The sequence below is a fragment of the Abrus precatorius genome, unplaced genomic scaffold (genome assembly GCF_003935025.1).
Source record: "Abrus precatorius isolate BTA unplaced genomic scaffold, Abrus_2018 Scaffold4, whole genome shotgun sequence".
NCBI lineage: Eukaryota > Viridiplantae > Streptophyta > Magnoliopsida > Fabales > Fabaceae > Abrus > Abrus precatorius.
Genome location: NW_020874384.1, coordinates 17,227,300 through 17,252,158, shown reverse-complemented (window position 1 = coordinate 17,252,158; position 24,859 = coordinate 17,227,300). Strand labels below are relative to the sequence as shown.

At 28.9% G+C, this 24,859-nt stretch overlaps 3 protein-coding genes across 5 annotated transcripts; 2 read left to right on the top strand and 1 right to left on the bottom strand.

Moving 5' to 3' along the window:
- The first annotated feature begins 1,656 nt into the window (after positions 1-1,656).
- Positions 1,657-2,309, top strand: LOC113865743 (60S ribosomal protein L39). Its single transcript, XM_027500473.1, has 3 exons — positions 1,657-1,775; positions 1,900-2,003; positions 2,080-2,309. Exons 1-3 carry the CDS (start codon positions 1,773-1,775, stop codon positions 2,126-2,128), a joined length of 156 nt encoding a protein of 51 aa, XP_027356274.1. The 5' UTR covers positions 1,657-1,772; the 3' UTR covers positions 2,129-2,309.
- Positions 2,310-3,664: 1,355 nt separating this feature from the next.
- LOC113864934 (probable receptor-like protein kinase At1g80640) lies at positions 3,665-7,304 on the bottom strand. 3 transcript variants are annotated; one of them, XM_027499183.1, is made up of 10 exons: positions 6,973-7,304; positions 6,534-6,707; positions 6,177-6,427; positions 5,957-6,089; positions 5,789-5,852; positions 5,617-5,713; positions 5,406-5,508; positions 4,499-4,617; positions 4,305-4,394; positions 3,665-4,191 (listed from the first exon to the last, which is right to left on the bottom strand). In XM_027499183.1, exons 1-10 carry the CDS (start codon positions 7,112-7,114, stop codon positions 4,009-4,011), a joined length of 1,356 nt encoding a protein of 451 aa, XP_027354984.1. In that variant the 5' UTR covers positions 7,115-7,304; the 3' UTR covers positions 3,665-4,008. The 3 variants fall into 3 exon arrangements, with proteins under 3 accessions (XP_027354984.1, XP_027354986.1, XP_027354985.1); XM_027499185.1 differs by having other exon boundaries at positions 3,772-4,191; positions 6,192-6,427; XM_027499184.1 differs by having other exon boundaries at positions 3,772-4,191; positions 6,177-6,421.
- An 8,701-nt stretch (positions 7,305-16,005) lies between these two features.
- LOC113866223 lies at positions 16,006-16,500 on the top strand. Its single transcript, XM_027501105.1, has one exon. The coding sequence runs from the start codon at positions 16,006-16,008 to the stop codon at positions 16,498-16,500; it is 495 nt and encodes a 164-aa protein (XP_027356906.1).
- The last annotated feature ends 8,359 nt before the right edge of the window (positions 16,501-24,859 follow it).

Here is a 24,859-nt window from a genome sequence, read left to right as displayed (position 1 = left end):
ATTAATTGATGAATATTTTTTTACATGTGTCAAACAACACACACATTAAGAATTTATGTATGGTAAATATTTATTAAAAATCATATAATATTTCAAATTTAATATATTTATAACATTAAATGTTATAATTTTAAAATGATTATTTTATTGTTATTTTTTATGTGATATTTAACCTATAGTAAAAATAATAATCAATTAATACGTATTTGTTTCAATTTAATGCATTGATGATTTTTAAATATTTAGTGCGTTAAATTAAATGCATTTCATTGGGTAGAAAGTATTTATTTGACAACATAGGAGACGACTCTTGTTTCTTTCTTTTAAATTTACAGTAAACCACTCAACTTTGATAAATTTTTGCATGATTCGATATCATAGTAATTCTGACCAATTAATGCTTAACATGTGTTCAACTTGATGAGGGATCAAGCATTGATTAGTTAGAATCACTATGATATTAGACTATATAAATTTTTTTCCTCAACTCCATTAAAAGTGTAAGACACTATAACTATTTAAAAATAAACATAAGAAAACATTGTTTTCAAAACAATTTTATGGTATATTTGTTTCCAAAACTCCATTCTCTCGATTTCTAAGACCTTAGAGTGTGATATTTCAGTGGAGAAAATGTTCAATTTTAGCCAATGAAAATACTTAACAACCGTACTATTAATTCCTTGCCTCTTATTTCTTCTTGTTTCCTTGTCTCTTTTTAAAAAAGTGATAATTATTAAATTATTTGATAAATATCAACTAATATTAAAGAATTAAAATAAGGTATTTTATTTAAAATATTACTAACATATATTAGTTTTTTTAATATAGTTTTAACACAATTAAAAAAAATATTTAACTAGTATCATAAAGTTAACAAGACCCAAATTATTTTTATAGCGGCCTGCGTAAATCATCATAGCAGTTGCAAGTCCAAAAAATGGTTGTATGCCGACTTTTTTTTTTTCAACGAAGGAATATTCATCTTTTTGAAAAGCAGTACACGAAGCCCAAAATCCAGAGCTAAATAAAACAACAGAGGCCCAACTGAAATTTCTTAAGCAATGCTGAATACAAACAAAGCATACTTCGGTTGGGTCTGTTTAAGGAGTTCTTGTAGCGTTGGACTGATCCGAATGGCTTTTGTTAGCTCCAAGCCTCTGACCCCACCCCACGACCCACTACACTCAACCGACCAATTTTTATTTTTATTTTTATTTTTTGGTTTTCATAATAAACAAAATACAATTTAGACAACAAAAAAAAAGACTACAATTTCTATCTTCCTTTTCAACATTTGATGAAATCATAAGCATTATTTCGTTCAATTTTTAATATTTTTTATTGAAAAATCCGTGAAATTTGTAATATTTCGTGCAATCATAAGCATTACAAAATAATTTTTGTAATTTGTTTTGATAAATAGTTTTTTTTTCCTTTAAATTTATCCGTGAAGACTCTTACGAAATAAAATTATCCATTGACACTGCTGATTCTCCCTATATGGAATTTTTTTAATTATTTTTGTACATAAATAAATTTTAATTAAAAAAATGAATCATAATAGGTAGGGCGATATATTTATATATAAACTTTACCTCTTTTTTTAAATTTTAAATATAAATTTGCAAAAAAAGAAAGAAAGAAAATATAGAAAATAGAACGTATAAAAGAAGGGCGAGATAGTGACGAGTGAGTAGGGTTTCGTAAGTAGGGTTTTCGTTTATCGGTGTTTGTTGGGCGCAGTCGAGCATATTGTAGACGAAGCGAAAATGGTACTTACTACTTATCAGTCGAAACCACGATCTTTAATCTCTAAATCGCAATCACTATGATAAAGTTTGTGTTGTTGTTTCGGCATTTGATTTTTTGATTTGGTTGATTTGTTGTATTTTTCAGCCGTCGCACAAAACCTTCAGAATCAAGAAGAAGTTGGCGAAGAAGATGAGGCAGAACAGGCCCATCCCCTACTGGATCCGCATGAGGACCGATAACACTATCAGGTACCTTTTTTTCAGTCGCCGATTAACGATTCCGTCAATTTCACTTCTCTTGCTAACGGTTCTGTTCCCCTTTCAGGTACAACGCCAAGCGCCGTCACTGGCGTCGCACCAAGCTTGGATTCTGAGGTGCTTGCTTTGCCTCGTTTCGGTTTATTCAATTAATTAGGATTTTGGTTTTTTTGAGGCCTAAACGGTGTTTTGAAGTTGTGGTGTTTTTGCATTTATTCGGAGACTATTGTGTAAGGAACTTATTGTAGTTCATACTAATCATGTTCTCTTTGTTTTTAAAGTAATTTGGATTCTTCGCATTCTGCATTATTATTGATTATCTTTTTGTTGCTCTTAATGTTCTTTAACTGATAGGTCACCTTTCTGCTATTATCGTAATATATAGGAGAGATTGTAGTTTTGATTCAACCTTTTATGGGTCGGTTAGTTTGTGAATCGTGATATTTTTTGTCACATATTAATATAGTTTGCTTTCTATTGTTGAAAATTTGAATTTTTTTTGTCTTGGCGATGAATGGCGTCTGTTTTGTCGGCAAACTTGGTTTATCAGAGCAATGCAAAACACTAACAAATTCTGTAGGGTTTTTGTTACAATTGCTATTCTATCGATCCATATTTCATAGAATGACTAGTTTGCGCCTGCGCCTGCTTTCGTCTTGCTGTAAAATGGATTTTGGCTGCCGAGGCTTTTAGCACCTCCTCCTTAGGGCAATACTTTGCGCACGTTTGGGTGTGAACATTTTTACTCGTACTTGAGATTGATACTGTTACATTTCTCTAATTGGATGTTGGCATTTTTACAACTTGCAAAGCTGTTAACCGGTGTTAGAAATCTGGGGTATACAAAGGTTGTTGGTTTTGTTTTATTTACAAGAACTTGAATTTGAGTTCTACTTCTGTCCTTACCCATGGCTTAATAAACATGGGTGATGGGGCGAATTTAGAGAATATTTCAGTCCAGCTTGGGACTCAATTTAGGCTGAAAGGCGTTTACTGCTGGGTGGTTAGTTGAGCTTGCCAGGGTCTCGCTGGAAGTTCCTAGGAACACTTATGCTCATTGAGAAAGTTACTAAAGTTTGGTGCTTTGGCAATAAGAATTCATGTTCATCATGCCTAATTGCTCGTTTCAAGTGCTTTTTCTGCCGATTGAAACATTGAAAGATCAAATTAATATTTGTTTGTTTCAATTGGTACTTGATTGTTGCTTTAATTAAATCATATTTCGATTATGATCAAATCATTTATCTCTGCACAAATCTGTTACCCGTGTCAAGTTATATGATTGAAGAGAACGTAATTAGAACATAGAATAATCTGAAAATGGGATTAAAAAAGGTCAAACTTGAAGTACAATTTTTTAAGGTGATTTTTGTGTAAGTTATTGATCAGCATTAAAGTTTAGTCAAAATAAACCGCAACAATTAAAAAAAGAAGAGGAGGGAATTGGTGAATCTCTCGTTTATCTATCTTATCTGTGGACTAGTTACCTTGTTCGAAATCCCCCAATGCGATTCCCTAATTCGTCTGTCGTCAGCCGAAACTTGGGCTCAGACAGAAAGAACAGAATAAGCCAACCATAGTTTTCTATGACTTCGGATTTGGCATCGCAAAATATATATGATTGGATACGACACGGACTCGAGAAGATGGACCCCAAAAGCTTATTGGTAAAATCTTTGCATCATGTGCTGAATTTCATACACCCAAAACAGGGAATGTAAGACAATTATACTTAACTGCTATATAAACTCAGCCCCCTATACACAATTCAAACCCACCCCCAACAAAAGTAAATCAATTTCTTCTTTACATTTTGTTATTAACAATCTAATGATCTTCTGCCCCGCTCATGCCAAACATCTTTCCGAATAAACCTGTCCATGTAGAAACATTGAGGTTGACACGGGTCTCTGTTTAATTTCGAGATTTGGCATCATCATGACCATAAATTACGTCCTTGATTCACAGTGTTTAGTATGTATCAAATTGCTAGCTACTATCCACGACGGGAATTCACAGGTTGATGAGCACGAGAGGCATCATGCTGTGTCGCTTGTGAAACTCTTAGTGTTCCTCCAAGCTCAATGGGAACAAGAGGAATAAGTGAGTGAAGAACATCTGTGATCAGTGGGCGATAACTCGGCTCTGGTTGCACGCACAACACAGCTACAGCGGCAACCTACAAAATACAAATAATTTGCATTTACTTAGTTCCAAAAAGCACCTAGTACTATCATTGCCAACAACTGGGAAATATATATGTTTTGAGTTTTGACTTGCAGGATCTCAAACCTGGTATAATTGCTTGAGATCCATTGTATCCTTTATCACTGGATCCACAATGTATGGAAGCTTGGACCTGTCTGTGAGCTGTGGCATGGCCTGCAATCATAAATACTCGTGTTACCTTCCACACTTATGGAGTTATGGATGCAAGTGAAACCCAATTGGATTTTTTGACTTGATGGGATTAAAATAGCCCATACCCATGTGACAATAGATTGGCATTGAGCTGGTGTCAGTTTTTCCACTGGCTTCCTTCCTAATAAGAGTTCCAGCAGCACAACCCCAAAAGCATACACATCACTTTTATCACTCACTTTACCTGTAAAATATTGAATTGCAAGTAAATGATTATTGGAGAATTGATCCATATCATCCCCATCTCTAGAACTAATATCTACTTCAAATAAAATGAACTCCTCTCAAAAAACATGTTAGAGTCATTCCCAAATCATCTCAAGTTTTCGAGTGAGTTATTGAAATTTGAGTAAAACCTTCGAAGAATCAACAATATCCAATTCGCTGGCGGAGAAAAAAATATAAAAATAAAGATACATTCTCTTTTATTTAATTAAAGAGCAAATGAAGGGAAAAAATTACTTTAAAAACAAATTTTCACTTTTTTTTTTCTCCTCTCATTTTCCCTCTCCCTTAATTTTTTCTTGCCAACCAACCAAGGGTTAGTTCCCATCTCCCCGATACTAATTTTTTTTTATGGTAAGAGACTGTAACATTTTACTCATAACATAGTCATTTTTTATGTGTAAAGGGGGTACTTATAACAGACGTAACATAGTCAACTTTTTTGTGTAAAGGGGATACTTCAAATAGACGTAACATAGTCAATTTAAAATAATGTATCAATGACAAGTCGTGTCAACTGGGCAGGTATATGACTATATATATACCCAAGATGAGAATTGAGAACAAGATGCACATGTCACGTGTTTCAAACCCACCCTCAACTCATGACGTCAATGAAATCATCAGAGCTAAAGAAACAATTTCTTGGATCTAATTAGTTGAAAGCTTAGCAATACATTAAACATATAGCAACCTGTCAAACCAATGCATAATGGCGTAAAATGATAACAAGTTTAGTTGGCATACCATCTAAAAGATACTCCGGTGCTACGTATCCCAAGGTACCTGATAGCTTAATGTTCTTCTTGCTTTGGGACCCATCAGTTATGGCAAGACCAAAATCAGACAGCTGAATCCACCGCCAATTAGTAGCTTTGGTGAATACAATAAATGACGATAACATTTTATAATAGAAAAGGGAAAATTTTTTATAGTAATTCCAAGATGGTTTTCTTACCTTGGCATTAAAGTTTGCATCTAAAAGAATATTAGAAGATTTCATATCTCTATGGATCACAGCAGGGTAACAATGCTCGTGTAGATATTCTAATCCTCTGGTCAACATACCAGAAAGCGTGTTAACATAATTGCTATTCAGATAGATAACAAAATTTATTGAGGAAGTTCACCTTGCTGTGTCTAGAGCAATCTTCATCCTCATATGCCAAGTCAATGCAGAGCCATGTGATGGTCCTTCAACACAAAATTTTGGAAAAGAATGAGAATAAAATAGTTTTGTAATTGAGAGAATAAGTGTCTTCTACGATGTAAATAAAGCACGTGATGCTATATTTTACCATGTAACTGAGCTTCCAAGGATCCATTTTGCATCAACTCATACACAATAAACTTAGTGTCGCCATCAATGCTACAACCCAGTATCGAAATTATATTTGGATGCTGAATTTTACTTAACAAATCCACCTCGTTCTGCAAATTCACCTGACTAATTAGTACAAGGTAGAAAAAAGAGAATATGAAAACAGAAAAGCAGCAAGCAAATGAATAATTCATTACATCAAATTCTCTCACAGCATTTTGAGTTTCACAGTGTATTTTCTTGACCGCGACATCTAAGTTATGGTCCAACCGAGCCTTGTAAACACGTCCGAAACCACCCTCACCCAAGATGTTAGTTTCCTGAAAATTATTGGTCGTTTTCTCTATTTGATTATAATCAATTATTGGAACGGACCCTTTCATACCAACAACCTTGATGGAACTTAATTTACTCCAAAACGGCACTAAAGAGAGACCCTTCTCTGCATCTTGGCATTCAAAAGCATAACAAAAAAAAAAAGGTCTCAGATATTACCAAAGAAACAATCTGATGAAGAAATCTGAGAAATGGGACAGTGCAAAATAGACAAATACCCGAACTTTGAACATTTTGCTTCCTATTGAATTTTGAATATTTGGTATGATAAATCCAGAAGCATAACAAACTCAAAATGACTGCACCAAATACACTGCCGACAACAACTAGAGCTATTATTACCACTTTCTTGTGCGAATCTTTTTGGTGAAGATCCTCCTGTACCTGAATACCTGATAACATGAAAAGAAAGAAATAATCATAGCTAAACCATTAACTCAGATTAAGTAAATGTGTATGATCCAATTGAAATGATGAGAAGTAAAAAAGAATTTGATGAATAAACATCATTAGGATTAAGTTCTGCTGGATAATTTTGAATTCAAATTTGAAACTGATGAAGCTCAAAGCCATATGAAGAAACGGGTAGCAATTGAAACAGTGAATGGAACAGAGACAAAGGTGGGTAGAACAGGGTAGAGAGAGATGAATAAGTACCTGGAGAGAGAGCAGGCGTGGGGGTAGCGAGTGAAGATGAAGGAACTAGAGGGTCTGCAACGACATGAAACCAAATGCGTTCGTGAAGAAAAAGAAACAGCATGAGAAGCATAAGAAGCTTCATTTTCGTTGCTTCTTTCATGTCTCTAAGAATACATGGAGATAAAGATATGCGGAGGAGAAGGAGGCTTGTGCGGGGGCACCTGAAAAGGAACACACGCACAAGCAGGTGCAGAGAGAGAGAGACAGAGAGAGAGAGAGTACGTGTTATGAATTGTGAAGCCCTGTATCGAAGTTAATGGATGTTTCGGATATTCAAGGTTTAAACTGCTTTTTGGGTCTTCAAAAAAAAAAAAAAAACTTTTTCTTTGTTATCTTTTGAATCTTATTTTCTAATTCTTTTGTTTTTTCTTTCTTTGACATCGCTTTCTCTGAAGAAAAAAGGAAACAACAGTGGACAGAGGAAATTTATTAATGTTATAATGTTAAGATGAAGCGGCAAGCACACGACAAACATGTGCACTTGTTCTTGTCAACTGCTGCAACCAAACATCAACGTTTTCTTTTATTTTCTCTTTATGTTTTGTGATTTTTCTTTCTCAATCTTAGAAGTTTGATGCACCGCCACTCCATAAGCGAAAAAGAAAAGGAAAAGCGTAGCAGTGGTTGGTTGCATCATATCCCATTCCCAAATAATGATCAACAAACAGCTTAGCTTTTAAAATCACAGAATAACTTATTATTTTGGTGGTCGACACCGTTTGGACATTCTATTTGATGCCTTTCTAATCATCATTGCATGCATGCACCTTTTTATATAAATATATAAAAGGATATATTCAAGTAAATAAATTAAATGAATCAAAAATATTGAAAATTAAAAGAATATAATTGTTGTGTTAAAAAATTAAAAGAAACCCAATTTTATGCTTATTTTAAATAATATATTTCATTTCTAATTTTTGTTTGAAAAAAGAAACTGTTTATATAATTAAAAAATTACCCAACATATTAAAACACAAAACTTAATTTATATAATAATTGATTATTAAAAAAAATAATTAGTTCGTTCAAACATGCTACTTGTCTATATTGACTAATTGGACTGTCTTTCTTATAAAATGAGTGTTGTTTTCTAGTATTACGTGGTAATAAAAAATAACAAATCCTTTTAAAAGATAGAAAATTTAATGATTTGTTTTTTTCAATTGTGTAGAAAATATTCTCAATATTTAATTTCTTAAAAAGTGATTGAATTTTGCAGTTACTGAGGTATGATACTAAAAAAAATGTGTAGAAAGAATAATAAATTTGGAATAATAATAATCTTTTTTCTTGTTAATATAAAGGAAATATAATTAAAAATTATTAAAATATAACTTATTTTTAAAAATGGAAAAAGAACAAAAAAATTAGGAATACCGCATAGCTTGTTTTGCAAAAGCGACTAACTAAATTTTGGTAATTTAAAAGAGAATATAAATTAGATAAACTTCTTATATCTTATCTTTATTCAAATGATTACTCATAAAATTTAAACATTCGATAAATCCTTTTATTTAAAATTATCAATTATCTAAGCTTTGTCTATATAAAACTATCACAAAAATTAGTAAAGAGTCTTAGATTTAACATAATAAAAGAATGAAAGTGCTTCAATTCATAAATTGCTTAGATTAAATTTGAACTGCTTCAGCGTTGAATAGAAAGAATTTTCCAACGTGATAAACAACCCCGTCGACCACGCTCGTGATTACCTCTTAGTCTCAACTTGTTTATCATTGAAAGTCATTCCTTACAAAGTCAACTTTGTAAAATGTCTACTGAATGAGAATGAACGACAAATTTTAATAATGCAAAAAAAAAGTAATGTTTTATGGTATAATATTATTGTATATTGTTGTTTAAAAAATATCAATTATCGCCACTATGTTCTTTAAAATATAATTCTTTTATGTTAATAAATTATTACCTAAAAATATGATTTGTTGGGTCCAATATATTTCGGAATGCTTGATGCCTTTATTTTCGGGTGAATGAAATTTTCCATATCAAAACATTTAAATTATCACGACAATGATTAGTTGAAGTAGAAATGAAGTGACGATCTTAGATAAATTTACTGAGAATATTAAAAGTTTAAATTTTAAAATTTTGGAATATTTAATTAAAAATTCAAAACATATTCCGTTTCTTTTACAAGTTAAATAATCACCTAATGCTGTGAACATGATGAAAAATCTCATTATAAAAGGATTGTGTTTCTTCTTATATCCTTTTGCTCTGAAAATAAGGTAAACAGATTATGTTTTTCTCTCTGAAATATATTCAGCCTCACTGACTGATATATAATTGCAAATGCATGTAACACGAGGTGGAGTCAATAGCTTCATCGCTTGATAGCTGCATATTTTTATTGGTAAACAGATTATTTGTTTAACATTTTCTAAGATTATTTAAGGTGTAATTATGTAAATGATTTGATTTAGCACTTATTAAAAAAACCGCGTCATGTATAAGAAAACTTATATCATAAAGTAATTAATATTTAATGAATTTATTTTGATAAAAGTTATTAAAAATTAATTTAAAATGAACTATTCAAAATTATAATGTATTTGATAAGTCTAGTCAAATGTTTTTAATTGTTAATTTAAGTGTTTATGATCAAATAATTTTTTTTATTATTATTATTGAAACTCTTACAAATGATCATTAACCAGATTTGAAAAACTATTGTCGTTTGGAAAAATGGGATGGTATTTGTTCTCTGCTAAATTATAAATTCAAAATGAAAACTTTTAGAGAATAGAACAAAGGTAAAGAAGAAAGTTTGCAAAGCAAGATTTTAACATGAAAACCTCTTCCACTGTAAGAATGAGAAATAAGCACAATGATCTTTTAAATGTTCAAGATCCGTTATATAAAAAATAATTTTTATTTGTAAATTATCTTTTTTATTATATATATATATATATATATATATATATATTAACAAGCAGATTTACAGCTAAAAAATTAGTAATAAGAAAAATTATCTTCTGAATGTCTAAAGAAACGTCAGAAGAGTTTTTTTTTCCTTTCTTTCTTAAAAAGACTGAGAATATTTTTCTTACAATTAGAAGGTTTACATCAAAAGAATTAAAGGCGTGTTTAAATATAAGAAAAACAGAATTAAGGTTTGTTTTCCCAATATCGTGAGACATGCCAATGGAAGTTTTTCAAAGAAAAAAAAGGTTAATGAGTTAACATACGTTATAATAGAAATATAAACAGACACTAAATTATTAATTAAGCAGGAATCTTCCTTCTTCATATAGGAATTTATGATGTACAGTTAAAATTTTAAAGAGATTCAGTATAATGTTAATAATGCACTTTTTTAATACACTTTTAATTAATAAATAACATTTATGAAAAATTATAAAAATAAAGATAAAAATATTAAACTAAAAGTATAAAAATGAGACATACATTGTTTTTATAATTCTTAATAAATATATTAAAAAGAATGGGTTAAATATATTATTAGCATTCCTCTTATATCTTATTATCTATTATTTTAATAATTGTCCTGTTAATTTATAAAGTAAGCATTAAATAAATAGTACATGCATTTATTTATTATTTAAAAATAAAAAATCATCTTTATGTTTTCAATATTTAATAATTAAAATAATATATAAAAATATAAAGTTAAATTATATATAATTATATTCTTTTAATATTCAGACTCCAACCACCCACAAAATGTATGGCCCATCCGAACACACGCTTTCTTGAAAATTGACACTTAACTTCTTGAATCAAAATATTGAACGATACGAGTACGGTTTTTATGATAAATTGCTAAGTATTATTGGATTAAATTTAAAATTAATAATAGATTAAGATGTTTCGGTACAAAATAATTTTCAGTTTAGCATACAATAATTTATTTACAACATCACTTTTAATGGTAAAATAATTCAGAAGTTGCCTATATATAATTAAAGATTATATAATTACTATTAAATACTTGTGGGTCTACATTAATTTCGTGGTTGAAATAAATCAATAATGCATAAAATTAATTTGTTGATGAACTAATATGATATATATATATATATATATATATATATATATATATATATATATAATATCATTTGATTATAATGTACTTAAAGAATAGAGTAAAAATTTTAAAAAATATTACATTACAAATATCAAAATATTATAATAATTTTTAATAAATTATTAATTATTATTATTAATTACTTGAACTCAACTTTAAAAATTAAAAAGGCACATGTTTTGTTATTTCAAAAAGGGATTGAGTGGGGGGTTTGGGAGAGAAAAACCATTTCATTTGGCTGGAAGCTGGTAACTATTTATACTCACGTGCGTCTATTTGTAGTACCCAATCTCATAGATAATCTATATCTGGGGTTCACATGCATCATCGTCTTGTATGCAACTTTTATATTAGTTAACTGTTATGTATAATTGTCTATCTCACAACATGTATTATGTAATTAACAATGTTTCAACCATTTACCATTGACGCACAAGAGGTAGTATGTATGAACCATCTTCCGAACTTGAAGTAACCACAAAATCTTGAGCAAAATGCCACATCAGGTAATTACCAATTAATAAAAAAAGATAATTGGTAAAAGAATATAGCTATTATATACCATAAGTGATATTATATTTTATATAAGTTAATTTTAAAAAATTTAATATTATACAATTCGACCTAAAGAAAGAGGGAAAAAAATTATATTCTGTAAAGTTCCCAAAAATTCTAAAAGACAAACATGATTCAAAGTCACAAGAAACGGCTATGAATCTAATCTTAGGGTGGGTATTCATTATATGTGCATTGATTTTATTCTTAGCATTTATCTCTTTTGTACTTTTAGAAAAATGCTATTCGTAGTTTTAAAGCAGTGCTACGCGTAACCTGTGTTTTTCAATTTGCTTATGGATACCTACCGGACTTAAAAGTTATTTCTATCTTTATTCAAATTTATTGCTAATTAAACTCAACTAATAAATTCATTTGGATTAATTTTTTTACAATTTCACCTAATAATGTGAAAAATTCAATCCATGCTTCCTCGCATCATTTAAGAAATAAAAAACGAATGAAAATAAAATTGACAGAAAAGTAAGAAATTAAATAGTGATATAATGGGGGGAAAAAAGTATTATAAAAATACTATTACTTTTAACCAAAAAAAACAAGACTTTACATGTTAAGTAGCAAATAGGTTTGAAGTTTGATAATAAAACACTGTCCAACTATTTTATACAACTTATTTACACAATTTTTTTCCGAAATTCTAAACAAAATGAAATATTGTTCTGATCAATGAACGTCGTCTTAAATTTGACATTGAGAAGTAATTTTTTCCAGGGTTTGGTAAAATGCATCAAAATTTTATTACGTTTGGATAAAAGGTTTAAGGTAGCTAATATGAAAATATGACGGTGATGGGAAAGGCCAACGGTAGCTACTACGTCATAATCGAAGATAGGGTACAATGTTGACCAAGAGAGAAAAACAACTTATGTTACTTTTTTTTATTATTATTTTATTTTCTTCTTATCTTTCCTTTCTCCTCTTAAACCGACTTTTTTTCATATACTCTCAAATATAAAATCGCCTTCCAACATGAAAGGAAATATGTCAGTAATATTCTGACACATTTTTACGATACCATTTTATTATTATGCAGGGTTATGTGAATTTTATTAAATAAAAATGACCCTTATTGAAGAAATAAGCCTCGCGTTATTTAACGATACTCGTATAAATATATCAACAAATAAATGTTCATATCAATTTATGTTTGATAAGATTCCTCTATATAAAACATAACACCATTAACTTTAATAATACCAAACATTTTAAACAAAAATGAAAATATTAAACGGAGTTTTTGTAAGCAAAATACTTTAGTGTTATCGATTACATTTTTTTTAAATTAAGATATATTTATGTACTATGCCGACTATGGACGTGTTTCATAAAATTACCAAATAAAGTAGTTATTAAATTTAAAAACTCGTACACTACATAAAATTATATTTTTAATATTGTTATAAAAAAAACTATAAGATTCCAAAATAATTTTATTTTAATTAAATTAACTAAATAAGTTGGAAGTTAGATTAAGAAACTCCCCAAACATACTATATAAAACCTTTTTAATATTTTTTTGGCATGATATAAACTTTAATTTGTTATTTTTGCATGTCTTCATCAGTTGCTACAGATGAAAATAGGACTATGCCTGTCATCTTCAAAAGAAAGATTAAATCTGAAGAAATGGAGTTTAAGATATTAGAGTAAGGAAATGAGGTTCAAAACTTCAAATGTTAGGAAAACGATGTATTAGAAAAACTTGTCATTTTTCAGTTTTTTGTTTTAGTCGATGTAGTCCTATTATAGTTAGACACGTTTGGGGATGCAACAGATACCCATATTGTCCCACTTTAATTACTCGTAAGCCCAATCATTAAGAGTTAGGCCCAGTGGTAACCATAAAGGATCAGTCACAATCCCAATGGGTCGCTTTCTTTTTTCAACCGTAGAAAATACGCAATACGCGATGTGATTTTACAAATTCTTATTAATTATTTAAAAAGACTAATGTATTAAAAATAATAATAAATTATGATAAAAATTAATAAAAAAAATCATGGCCCTAAATACTATTATTACCTAAAATTTTGAAATAGATTCTCACATGTTGTCTTTTTTTTTTTTTTTTATCCTCCGAAATTGCAAAATAAGAGGGGTTCTTTTCTAAGAATAAGCAACTCGTAAATTAAAATGACAATTTCTAAAACAGCACAGAAGATATAACTAGTGGTTGATGATAAAAAAAAACAGTAAATTTATCAATGAGAAATCCAATATAGTAACTAATGTATTGCTGTTGGAAAAATAATTTTTACACTTTTTTAATAAAAAATTATAATTAGGATGATTTTAACAAATATTTTAATTCATCTAATGATTTAAAATTTATTTTTATTTATCATTAAAATAAAACAGCAGTAACCTTGACAGTTATCAGCAGTAGTTTGTTTTCTGAGAACTTTCTTTTCTTTTGGTCAAAGTTATTAGCAGTGGGAAAGCATTAGGTTTATGGCCCAAACTAAGCCAATCGAGTCCACGAACATATCATTAAAAAAATTCAAAACTTTGAACGTTTGTTTCAAAAATGATTTTTTATTTTCTATCCAAAGTTTTTGTTTTTTATTTATGGGTAGCAGCGTAGAGCCCGGTTTAGGAAATAGACAAAATCTTCATGGGATATACTTTTTGCACTTTTTTTTTCGCATTTTTATTTTAAAAATTTTATTTTTTTCCTTAAAATATCATTTATGATAATAAAAATACCTCTTACATAAGTTTTTGAAAGTAACTTTTATAATTTTATAAAATAAAAAATTTAAATTATTTTTAAAATAATTAAATATTTACAATTATTTTCAAAATAATAAATTAAAATTTTCGTACGTTTAATTATGATGCATTGTTAATATAAAATTTTTCACACTGTTAATAAATCAAAATACTTCGTAAATTTGATTTTAATATTATTTACGATAGAAATCAATGTATTGTTGAACCAAAGTATAAAATATGTTTATATTATTAGTGTATTTAAATTAAATTTATTTGTTATATACGATTTCTTTATTAAAAGATTGTAAACATTTTTTAATCTAAAAAGAAAACTAGTATTAGACATTAGAGTGTTGTTATTATTCTTATATTTCATCACGATAATACCTGTTGACTATAGTTAAACATTTAAGTAGTTATTAATGTTAAAATTCATCTAATAATACTTAATTATAATTTATTAATACATTATAAGAATCCGAGATAGAACATAACAAAATTAAAATATTTTATCAAACATATTTTTATCAATTTTTTATAATTTTAATATAATAAATATATATTTTTAATAAAATTTATTATTTTCAAATATTTATTGTAAAATTAAAATTAAAAAATTCATAATTTACATATTGGATAAATTATGGTAAAATCCACATTGAAGTTTTGAAAGGAATATATCAGAAACAAATATATTCTTCAATAGGTACAATGAAATAAGAGAAGCAAAACATACTGCACAAGCAAGGCCAGCCTTGCAAGGTTGCTTGGGGCCCAATCCAAGGAGCGGTAAAAGAGACTCACCGCCGGCCTTAAAGGAATGTCGGTTCACCATTCCTCCGTCTCACGTTCCACGGTGATACCGCGTCATCCTTTCATCACGTGCCACGTGTACCACGTCTTATTATACCAGCCAGAAATTAAATACTGGACAATTATAAATTCTATATTCTAAATAAATATCATCCATCAGATTATCCTATCAAGGTATAAGAAAAATTTATTAATTATAAATAAAACGAATTTATCTTTAATAAACTTTAATTAATCATCAAGTGTTAAAAAACACATTATTAACATTTTTTATATTTTGAATCCCTTTCAGAAAAAAAAAAAAAAACACATGTTTATCCATTTTCTAATTTTACAACCTTAACTCGGAGTGGAGAGGCTTAAGGACGAATCAGTCCACACGCGCCATTCAACTACGATGCACACAAGAAAATGAGGAATTCCATTAGCGGCCAAGCCGCCGCACACTACAACGTGTACACGCATGATATCTATCACGTGAGTAATAAGAGCAAAAAAATTTCTTGTATCATTATAATTTTTTATTAAAAATTATAAAGTATCACAAAATATAATGCGTTAATAAAAAATTTATTATTTATTAATTTTTTTATTAGAACTCAAAATGTGCAATGATTTACCCCAAACGAAGAATGATGTTGTGAAGCAATCACTATGCTGTGGCGGTAACGCTCTACGGTGCGAGTGAGAGTATTATAAATACCTAAGCCCTCTCCCCTTCCCCACACTCGTTGAAATTTCAACTCCTCTTAACCTTATCTTCCATACGCCGGGGTTCAATTAACTCCTCTCCTTCCTGTTCCATTTCCAATACCATGTGCGTTGCCCTTCTTCATCCTCAAGATTGCTTCACGGACAAAACTTCTCACCAAACAACAATAACCTCTGGCGCTCTCAGAATGAAAATTTCCAAACCCAACCCTAAGCCTCTTCGAAGCAATCGCAAGAAGCTAACCCATCCAAACCCGCAAAACCGTTCTGATCAGGCCCGGCCCACTTCCACCTCTCCCGTGAAACCGCAAGACAGTAACAAGCTAGTCATGGGTCAGGTCAAAATACTGAAACGCGGCGAACAGTTCCCCCAAGCGACGCCGAATCGGCGCCCAAAGACGGCAACCGTCGAGAAGGAGTTAAGTTCAACTTCGACTCTGACGGACAAACCGGACGGACCGTACGCTGGATATTCCATGTCGGTGATTTCTCCCTCACCAAACTCCGTTCCGTTACCCCTTTTCATCACTAGGAATTTTGCGGCTCTAAGTGACGCCACCAGCGAGATCCGCAAGATTTTACGGATCGAATTTCCCTAACCCTGGTAGTGAATGGGCGAGGATTTGAACGGAGGTTGTTAGTGATTTGGGTGTTGTAGCGCTCGATCTTCTCTTACTTTTCAGCGGGAAGGTGGAGTGCGAATCTCTAATTGTTTAGCACTTTGTTCATATTAGCGTACATACATACTCTCACTGGGATTAGTCTTCGTAGTTTTATATTACTTTTAAAATGTACTAATTTAGGTGTATCGTTGATTTATAAAATAGGCTTCTGTATATCTGTGTAATGCTTTCTAAGTATTTAGGATATAGAAGCATACGGTTATGTAATTTTTCCTGTTTCAGTTTATTGAATTATGTCTTTGTCTGATTATTTGCCTTCTTCCATTCATGTCATTCATTTATTTAGATGTTTAAATTCAGTTTTGAGAGGTTAACGAAACTTTCGTTTTTAATTCACTATTTGCTTTTAAGCATGGAAATGTATCCACATAAAAAAATTGGAAAACCAAGTTGAAATTGTGGTTTGTGTTTGGCAGTGTCTGATTCTAATAGAAGAATATGCACAAGTTTGAATCATAGTAGTCAATCCCGGATAGCAGTGTCAAAAACGCTATATAGCGGTAGCGGGATGACCGCTATTCTGAAGTTTTAATGCACACATATACATGCTGAAAAATATAAAATTAATATACAAATTTGGAACAAAACAAAAAAGGAAAACACAAATTAGAGAAGAAAATAAATAACAAAAAGCAAAGGGTGCAAGAACAGCCATTGTTTCTACTTGAAGCTTTGAAATTTGAAACAGAACAAAGTAGAGGAATTAAAACAGAGAAAGAAATAGAAAAACAGAGAGAAAAGAGAAGAAATGAGGAGAGAGGTGAGAGGAGAGGTGAGGAGAGAGTTGAAAGTTGAGTTGAGGGGCTAGGGTCTGCGAGAGGGAGGGAGAAGATTCAGAAATTGGATGCATGTTATTGTTGGGAATGGGATTTAATCCATATTCTGAAATTGACAATTGTTTTTAGTTTTCCAATTGTAAAGATAAGTGTGATCTCTCTTTTTTTTTCTCTCTGTTGCACCCACTCTTTCTCTACACACACATATAAAACAGGAAACTGAAAGTAGAACACTCCTTGTTCTTGATAAGTAGTAAAGTAGAGCACTCCTTGTTCTTGATAAGTAGTAAAATAGAGCGTTAGATTTCAATACTTGTAATGAGAAATTGCTTGGGTTATTAGAAGGATATGTATGATATTTCCAGCTGACCTTTGTTAATTTTAGAATATCTGTTTATCCTTCCAGTGGTGCATACTAGAAGGCTCAAAGTCAATCAAATTGCTCTGAAAATCATCATAATCCTAACACCAACATCCTTAAATCCCTCACGTTTAACCAAGCTTGAGGACCTATGGACTGTCCTGGCATAATTTTTAATAACATGGCACAAACTCCATTCCAATCAAGTCCAGCTCCAAATCCGACAACACCTGACTCTCACACTTTAAATCCATAAACTACTCTGCATTCTGCAATGTTTCCTCACCTGATTAGCCATACCAAATAGCTACAACGTATAATGAGCAGCTTAAATACATTATGAATAGACAAATACCCCCCTACAAGTACTATACGCTGAATGGGGGCAAGTCAATATTGCTCTTATAAATAAAATTACGAAATCACTAATGATGTGACAAGAGATGAAAAAAACACAATGTTTTTGGTTAAAATATTAGTGTAGTACAACAAGTATAGTCCTCTCTAATACTACTCATAACATAGTAAGGCTCCCAAAGCATTAAGAACATTCTACAATTTACGGGTATCTGTTGCTACTTTTGTCCATTGGTCTGTGCTCTGACTAGTTTTGGTACTCTAAATTGCCTTTTCTTACAACAGGTTGCTTTCCTTTGCACCCCTCTACCTCAGTGATTGATGACGATGACCTCCTCCATTCATGGGAGATAAGTCTTGAACTAATTTACAGGAACAGTAATGTCTATGCTGATTGTCTAACTAGAAAGGTCACTGTTCTCCATGGGTTTCCATTTAGTCACTTGTCCTCATTATCTATCTTTAATTTTGCATCTGACTTTAGCTGGAAGTTTTGCGTTGTTTTGTTTTGGTTGGCATCGCGTAAACTATTGTGTTTTGCGATTTTAGGTGTGAAAATTTGAAATCATAAAATGGAAACAAAAAGTTAACACTAACGTTTTGTAGTATAGATTGAAGTGGCTGATATCATGACTGCCTTGTTTATTGCAGTTGCAGGCCTGCTTGTCTCCAAAAAGTCCTGTCATATAGAGCCAACAATTAATGGTAACACTTGAGTTGGGTTATGAATGTAAGAGGCAGGCAGATCTTATGTTTTGTCTAGTGTATACCTCATCCAAACTATTATTTAACCATAAGCCTTTCAGGCCTTAGAGTCCGCATTTTCCCTCTAGTCATAAAGAGAATGACCAAGAGAATTTGTTAGATTGTTGGATCGTTTGTATCCGTATAGTACTGATGGATGATCTGATTCACACTGCTGTTACAGCTGCTTAGTGTTGGATTTCTTAAACCTGCATCCTGTTCTTCTTTTCAGTGTGATACAATATTTCAAGATATGAGATATTCTTCATGGAAATCTGCTGTGGCTTCAGCTGCAGGACAAGAGTGTCTGAGAATGGTTCTATCATATTGTATGGTTAATTCTGAATAAAAGGAATAATCTCTTTCAGGAAAGCATCCAAGCTTGTGCTAAACGTTGACTGAATTTCAGTCTTCGCTTGCAAAGAACATCCTTTAATCTGGTTGAGTAGACAAAATTGTCTTTTCATCTGACATAAGTCAAGCCTGTTTTTAGGCGACTCTGCATGCTGATTATGGTTTGCAACTATTTATATGACAATAAAAACCAACAAAATTGAAGGATCAATAGATGTTTGGCTTTTTTTCATCGTTGCATTTCGGAGTCATTGTGCCATAAGTTTGACTGTACCATAATTAAAAAGGTGTAAAATTATCTTATACTTCAAAAATACTGTTAACATTAATTAGTGTCTTGAATATCAAATAATATTTTTTATTTATGCAATATAGAATAAAAAAGTTATAAATCGTAAAATTTTTATTTATAATTATAAAAATTAATGTATTGATATTATTAAATTATATATTTTTTTATAAATTATCACATTTTTTTATTATGTAATGTAATATGAATTAAAATAAATAAATGTGTCTACTAAGGAAAGTAGTAACACAATTCCTTTTTTTAATCTCTAAAATGCTTTAAAGTTGTGATATGAGCTAAAAAAATGTATTTAATATCTTGTTTTTATTAAAATTACTATAAATCTTTTATTATATTTATTTTTAATTTTATTTGTGCAATACATGAATAGAGAGATAAGATAAAAAAAAAATAGATTATGTGATAATAATTATTTTAAAGGTAAAATTAAAAAAAATACACCTATCTTACATGTCCACTTTATTCTGGGATGTATTATTATATATTCTAAGATGTATAATTATATATTATGTCTTTATCAATTTTTTATTTATTACAATTCTTATAATAATACATCTCAAAATAAAGTGGACATGTAAGATAGGTGTATTCTTTATGACTATTATTTTGAAAAAAAAAATTGATTGAAGAAATTATTTTTCAGAGATAAAAGTAGTACAATAAATAAAGGTATAAAAAATGAATAATTAATACATTTAAAAATGAGTCTTTATTTTTATTATTTCAAAAAATAATATTAATAATTGTTTCTTATGAATAGAATAAAAAGAAACATATTTCAATTTGATATTTTAAAATAAAAATAATAAATTGTCATAATTTAATATATTGTTTATTTATTTTTATAATAATAAATAATTTTATTAATTTTAAAAATGTGTTAATTCTTTATTTTTTTTCTTAAAATATCTCTTCCTCAATAATCCTTAACGAATAAGGACACCAGATTTCTTAATTCAGCACGAACGCGATGCATACCGTCAAGTCGTTTTGACCTTCGACAAAGGACTGGCGGCAAGTTAATCCCTATAAACGAAGAATGGAAAGTAATAACTGAAGAATAATGATATTTTTGTTTTTCAATGACAAACTACTCATCCTCACGTAGAAAACGAATGAAAAGGCTTCAACACACTGTAGATGAAGCTACGTATGACTCAAAATGGAATGGCAAAGCAAGGCCACACGCAGGAAAGAATAATAATATATTAAATTAACGATAGTTTAAATCTTTTAGCACCATATCATGTTCAGCTTGAATAAGACTCAGATGGCTGGCTTCTCGTTTGTTGATGAAGATTTTTTCACTGTTTTTAAGAAAAATAAGAAAGGATTGGAGAATTTTCAGGAATATAAACGACTTTTCTCTCTTGAGAAATCACCATTTGTCGACATCTTTTATGTTTAACAGTGTGTGTAAACATTTTACAAATCCTTCTTGTAAACATTGTAACCAAGTTTTATTTTCACTGAACAATAAAGAGTTTAAGAATTAGTGATCTTTTTCTCCCTAATTGGTGTTTGATTACTCACTGTATCCGTACACCGTATAATTATTTAGCTGTTTTTCTATAATTACGCCGAAAATTAAATACAATTTAAAGGTTCGTGTTATCAAATTATATTAATCGTGAAAAAAAAATATCTGTTTACAATTAATCATTAAATTTTATAAGCTGATATTCATTTAGTTTCTTAAGGACCCAACAACAAATTTGCATATTGTTTTTTAACTGAATACGAATGAATAGAAAACTGACCCTAAAACGATTTAATTAATATCCCATTTAAATGTTTGAATATATTGATTTTTTTTATTTTGTGATGAATAAATTTCAACTATTTAAATAAATATATTTTAAAATAATTTTTTTAACAATTAGTTGCTAAAGACATAATGTGATAAGTTGTGAGTCTTTTAGACATAGTAGAATGATTTTATTAATTATTTTTAAAAGTAATAATTATTAATGAATTAATAAATACATTCTTATTAAAATCAATGTACTAATATAATATTATTAAAAAATTTGCTGGCTTACGAGAGATTTATAAAAGTGCATACAAAGCGATAAGGATGGAAAATAGAATGAAATAAAATAAAATCTGGTGTGATGAATTAAATTTCTGCACTCAAACTATAATTTAAAACTTAATTAAGTTACTTATTTTGATAATTTTTTCTCACACTTTTAATTAAAAATATGCAAATATGAATTTATAGTTGATATACACTTGTACATATATTTACTGTTTAATAATTTAAATTTAATTTTAGTAAATATTAATAAACATTCTTAAAGAATTATTTAATGAATAAGACCATGTTTTTATCACAAAAAAAAAAACAATAATTAAAAAAATTAACTCAACATATTAAATTAACTAACATTCTTAAACAGATGCCCCCAAATTAACTTAACACGATAAACTATTCTTCCGTTCTTTTATCCATCTATTATACAATTGTTTTATTTGTATAATTAAAAAAACATATTAATTACTATATTTTTAATTATTCCCACATTTATAACTTATCTTAAATATTTATACGTATCATAAGTAAAAAGTGGTCAAAATAAAAAGTTAACAAAATTTTCAACATAAATAAAAATATTAATTATTTATGAAAAATGAATAGGAAAAACTTAAAAAATTATTAATATTAATAAATGTTATAAATTTTAACTTTTTATTTAATCTCTCTCATTTTTTTAGATACTATTATAATTGGGGTTGGCTTTCAAAATTTGCGGTGCGAATACCAAATCCCAATGGCTTAGATGAGAGGGAGTGAGGGAAGCGTGAATTCGCCGAAAGGAAGCCTTGTCTCACACTCTTCCTTCCTAATCATTCACCCGTGTCCTCTTCTTCTCTCTCACCCCCTTTTGCCAAACTCTTGTAATCTTTTATTTTCAATTAACCTTACATCTTAAATGATATTAAATATATATTTTATTAAAATTTTTTTAATATAGAAATAAGAATATACAATAAATAATTACATATTATTATTATAAATTTTACTAAAAATATATTTTGATACATTAATATCATCATTAAATATTATTTTTTAATACAAAATTATTTATTAATTTTGACATATATCTTTTTTATAGTGTTATTAAATATTGCGATCTATAGGATGGGAGCCTGTGAACTAGAACCCTGATAATAATTAAAAAAATTCATTAATTTTTAATTTAAGGAATTTATTTATTTATTTATATTAATTTTTTGTTAATTTCATGTATACATTTACTGTCTTTTCATGTTTTTAAATTTTGAAAGTACGTTAATTTTCAATAAATTGAAAAAAAATAGTTTATTGTGCATATTAGTATTAGACGGGAAAAACGAATATTCATATCATATTTATTAATTATTTTTTATTTGATTGTCAAAAATATCATCTTACAATCTTTCACGTATAAGGTCTAGTTTTTTTCCTTTAATGTTTTTCACATTATAAAAGAAAAATCAAAGTTCATGTATTAACAAAAATTCAAGATTTAAAATCTTAAAAATATGAAAAGTAAAAAACATCTGCATGAGATAAAAATAAATAAATTTTAAAAATGCAAAAAAAATCATTTGACAAATTTAGAAAAATCTTGTATATTAAACTAAAAATTGGTACACGTAAATAAATAAAAATAATAAAATTAAAATTTATATCATATTTCACATTAGCACAAATACTAATCATAACTTCATTGGCTGTTTTCATGAAATTCATCATTTTTGTTTAATTTTAAAGTAGACAATCAAAATTTCTTATTGATTAAAAGTGTGTTTAAAAGTATACTTTAATTGAGTATTTATTAAATAGTTTTTTATTATAAGATAATCTATGGTATAAAATTGACGATAAAATTACTTAAAACACGTTAACATAACTTACAGGAGTTATATATATATATATATATATGTATCATAAATTTTCTACGAGTTCTTTTTAATGTCTCACAAAAACAGTTTATTCACGTTAAGGAATATAATATAAAATAATTGTTTTAGTCTGTCTAAATTAGATACAGATTTTTTTTTTCAAATAAATTATTTCTACTCGAAGCCAGATAAAATGTGCATTTGAGATAATAAAATATATTTGCAAGTCAATTTTATGTCTTATTTAACTAGCGTAGTTTTAACCTGGTTGAATGAGTATCAAACATGAAATGGCTTGTATATTTAAAACATGATTATGGAGTTTTTTAAATATAAAAACATATCACATAAAAAGGATTTTTTTATGTAAGAATGAAAAAAAAATCAACTATTAAATCTTACAACTAATATTTGAAATTTAAAATCACACAAACATTTAAAAAGTTAGTGACCATTTTAAATTGATTATATAATTTTAATATGTTTATAATCCTAACTATTTATGTATAATTACATAACTCAAATGTATTTTTCCTAAAAAATGTAGTTGAATTATGATTCTCAATTTATCTAAAAATAACTATCTTATTAGAAGTTTCCATTTTCTAAAATAATATATTTATTTACTTTCTTCGAGTAATTATAATATTTTTTTTTCTGAATTTTCACTTTAACGCTTGCTTTTTCTCGGGTTAACATTGGAATTTGAATATAAAAAACTATTTGTTCTTTAAAGTAAAAAATAAAGAATGAATAGCTTAATTTAAAGTAAGTTAAACTTACTTTAATAATAAAAAATGAGGTTATTTTGTTTTATTTTAGATTTGATATATATCAGGATAAGAAATCAGATACATAATATTATATTTTATTTGCAGCACACCGCTCAGATCATAAAATTTATATTTTAAAAAAATTATCATATATTATTAATTAATAAAATATTATAAATAAAATTAATTTTGAAATATTATTTTATGATCTTGCAAGACGAGCTTTAAAATTGTTTAGGCGACGAGTTAAATCCGAAAAATTGAAGGGAAAATTACGAGTATAGCGCAGTATTACTTAATGGATTAAAAGTTGTTCTGATTTTGTTTGGTATGATGTTTTACTTAGCTTACTCTTTTCCATGACATGCAACCGTCTCAGGCATCACTTTGGATCTTCTTCTCATTTCTCTGAAAGCTTGTGTTGTGGATGAATCCAGAGATTTAATAATAACAGAGAATGATACGAAGTTGAAAAAGAATAGAAGATAAAAAAACTTGATGATTTGAGGAATGCAATGGGCAATGGGCAATGGGTAAGGAAAAGGAATAATAAGTAATAAATAAATATAAAAACGGTGGTGGCATTGCCACATGTCAGGAGGTGGGGTCCGTGGCTCCAAAAGAGAGTGAGACCCCACACTGCCCACACCCTACCATCACTCAACCCTTCCTTTCTTTTCCTTTTAACTTGCAACGACGAATCTACTCC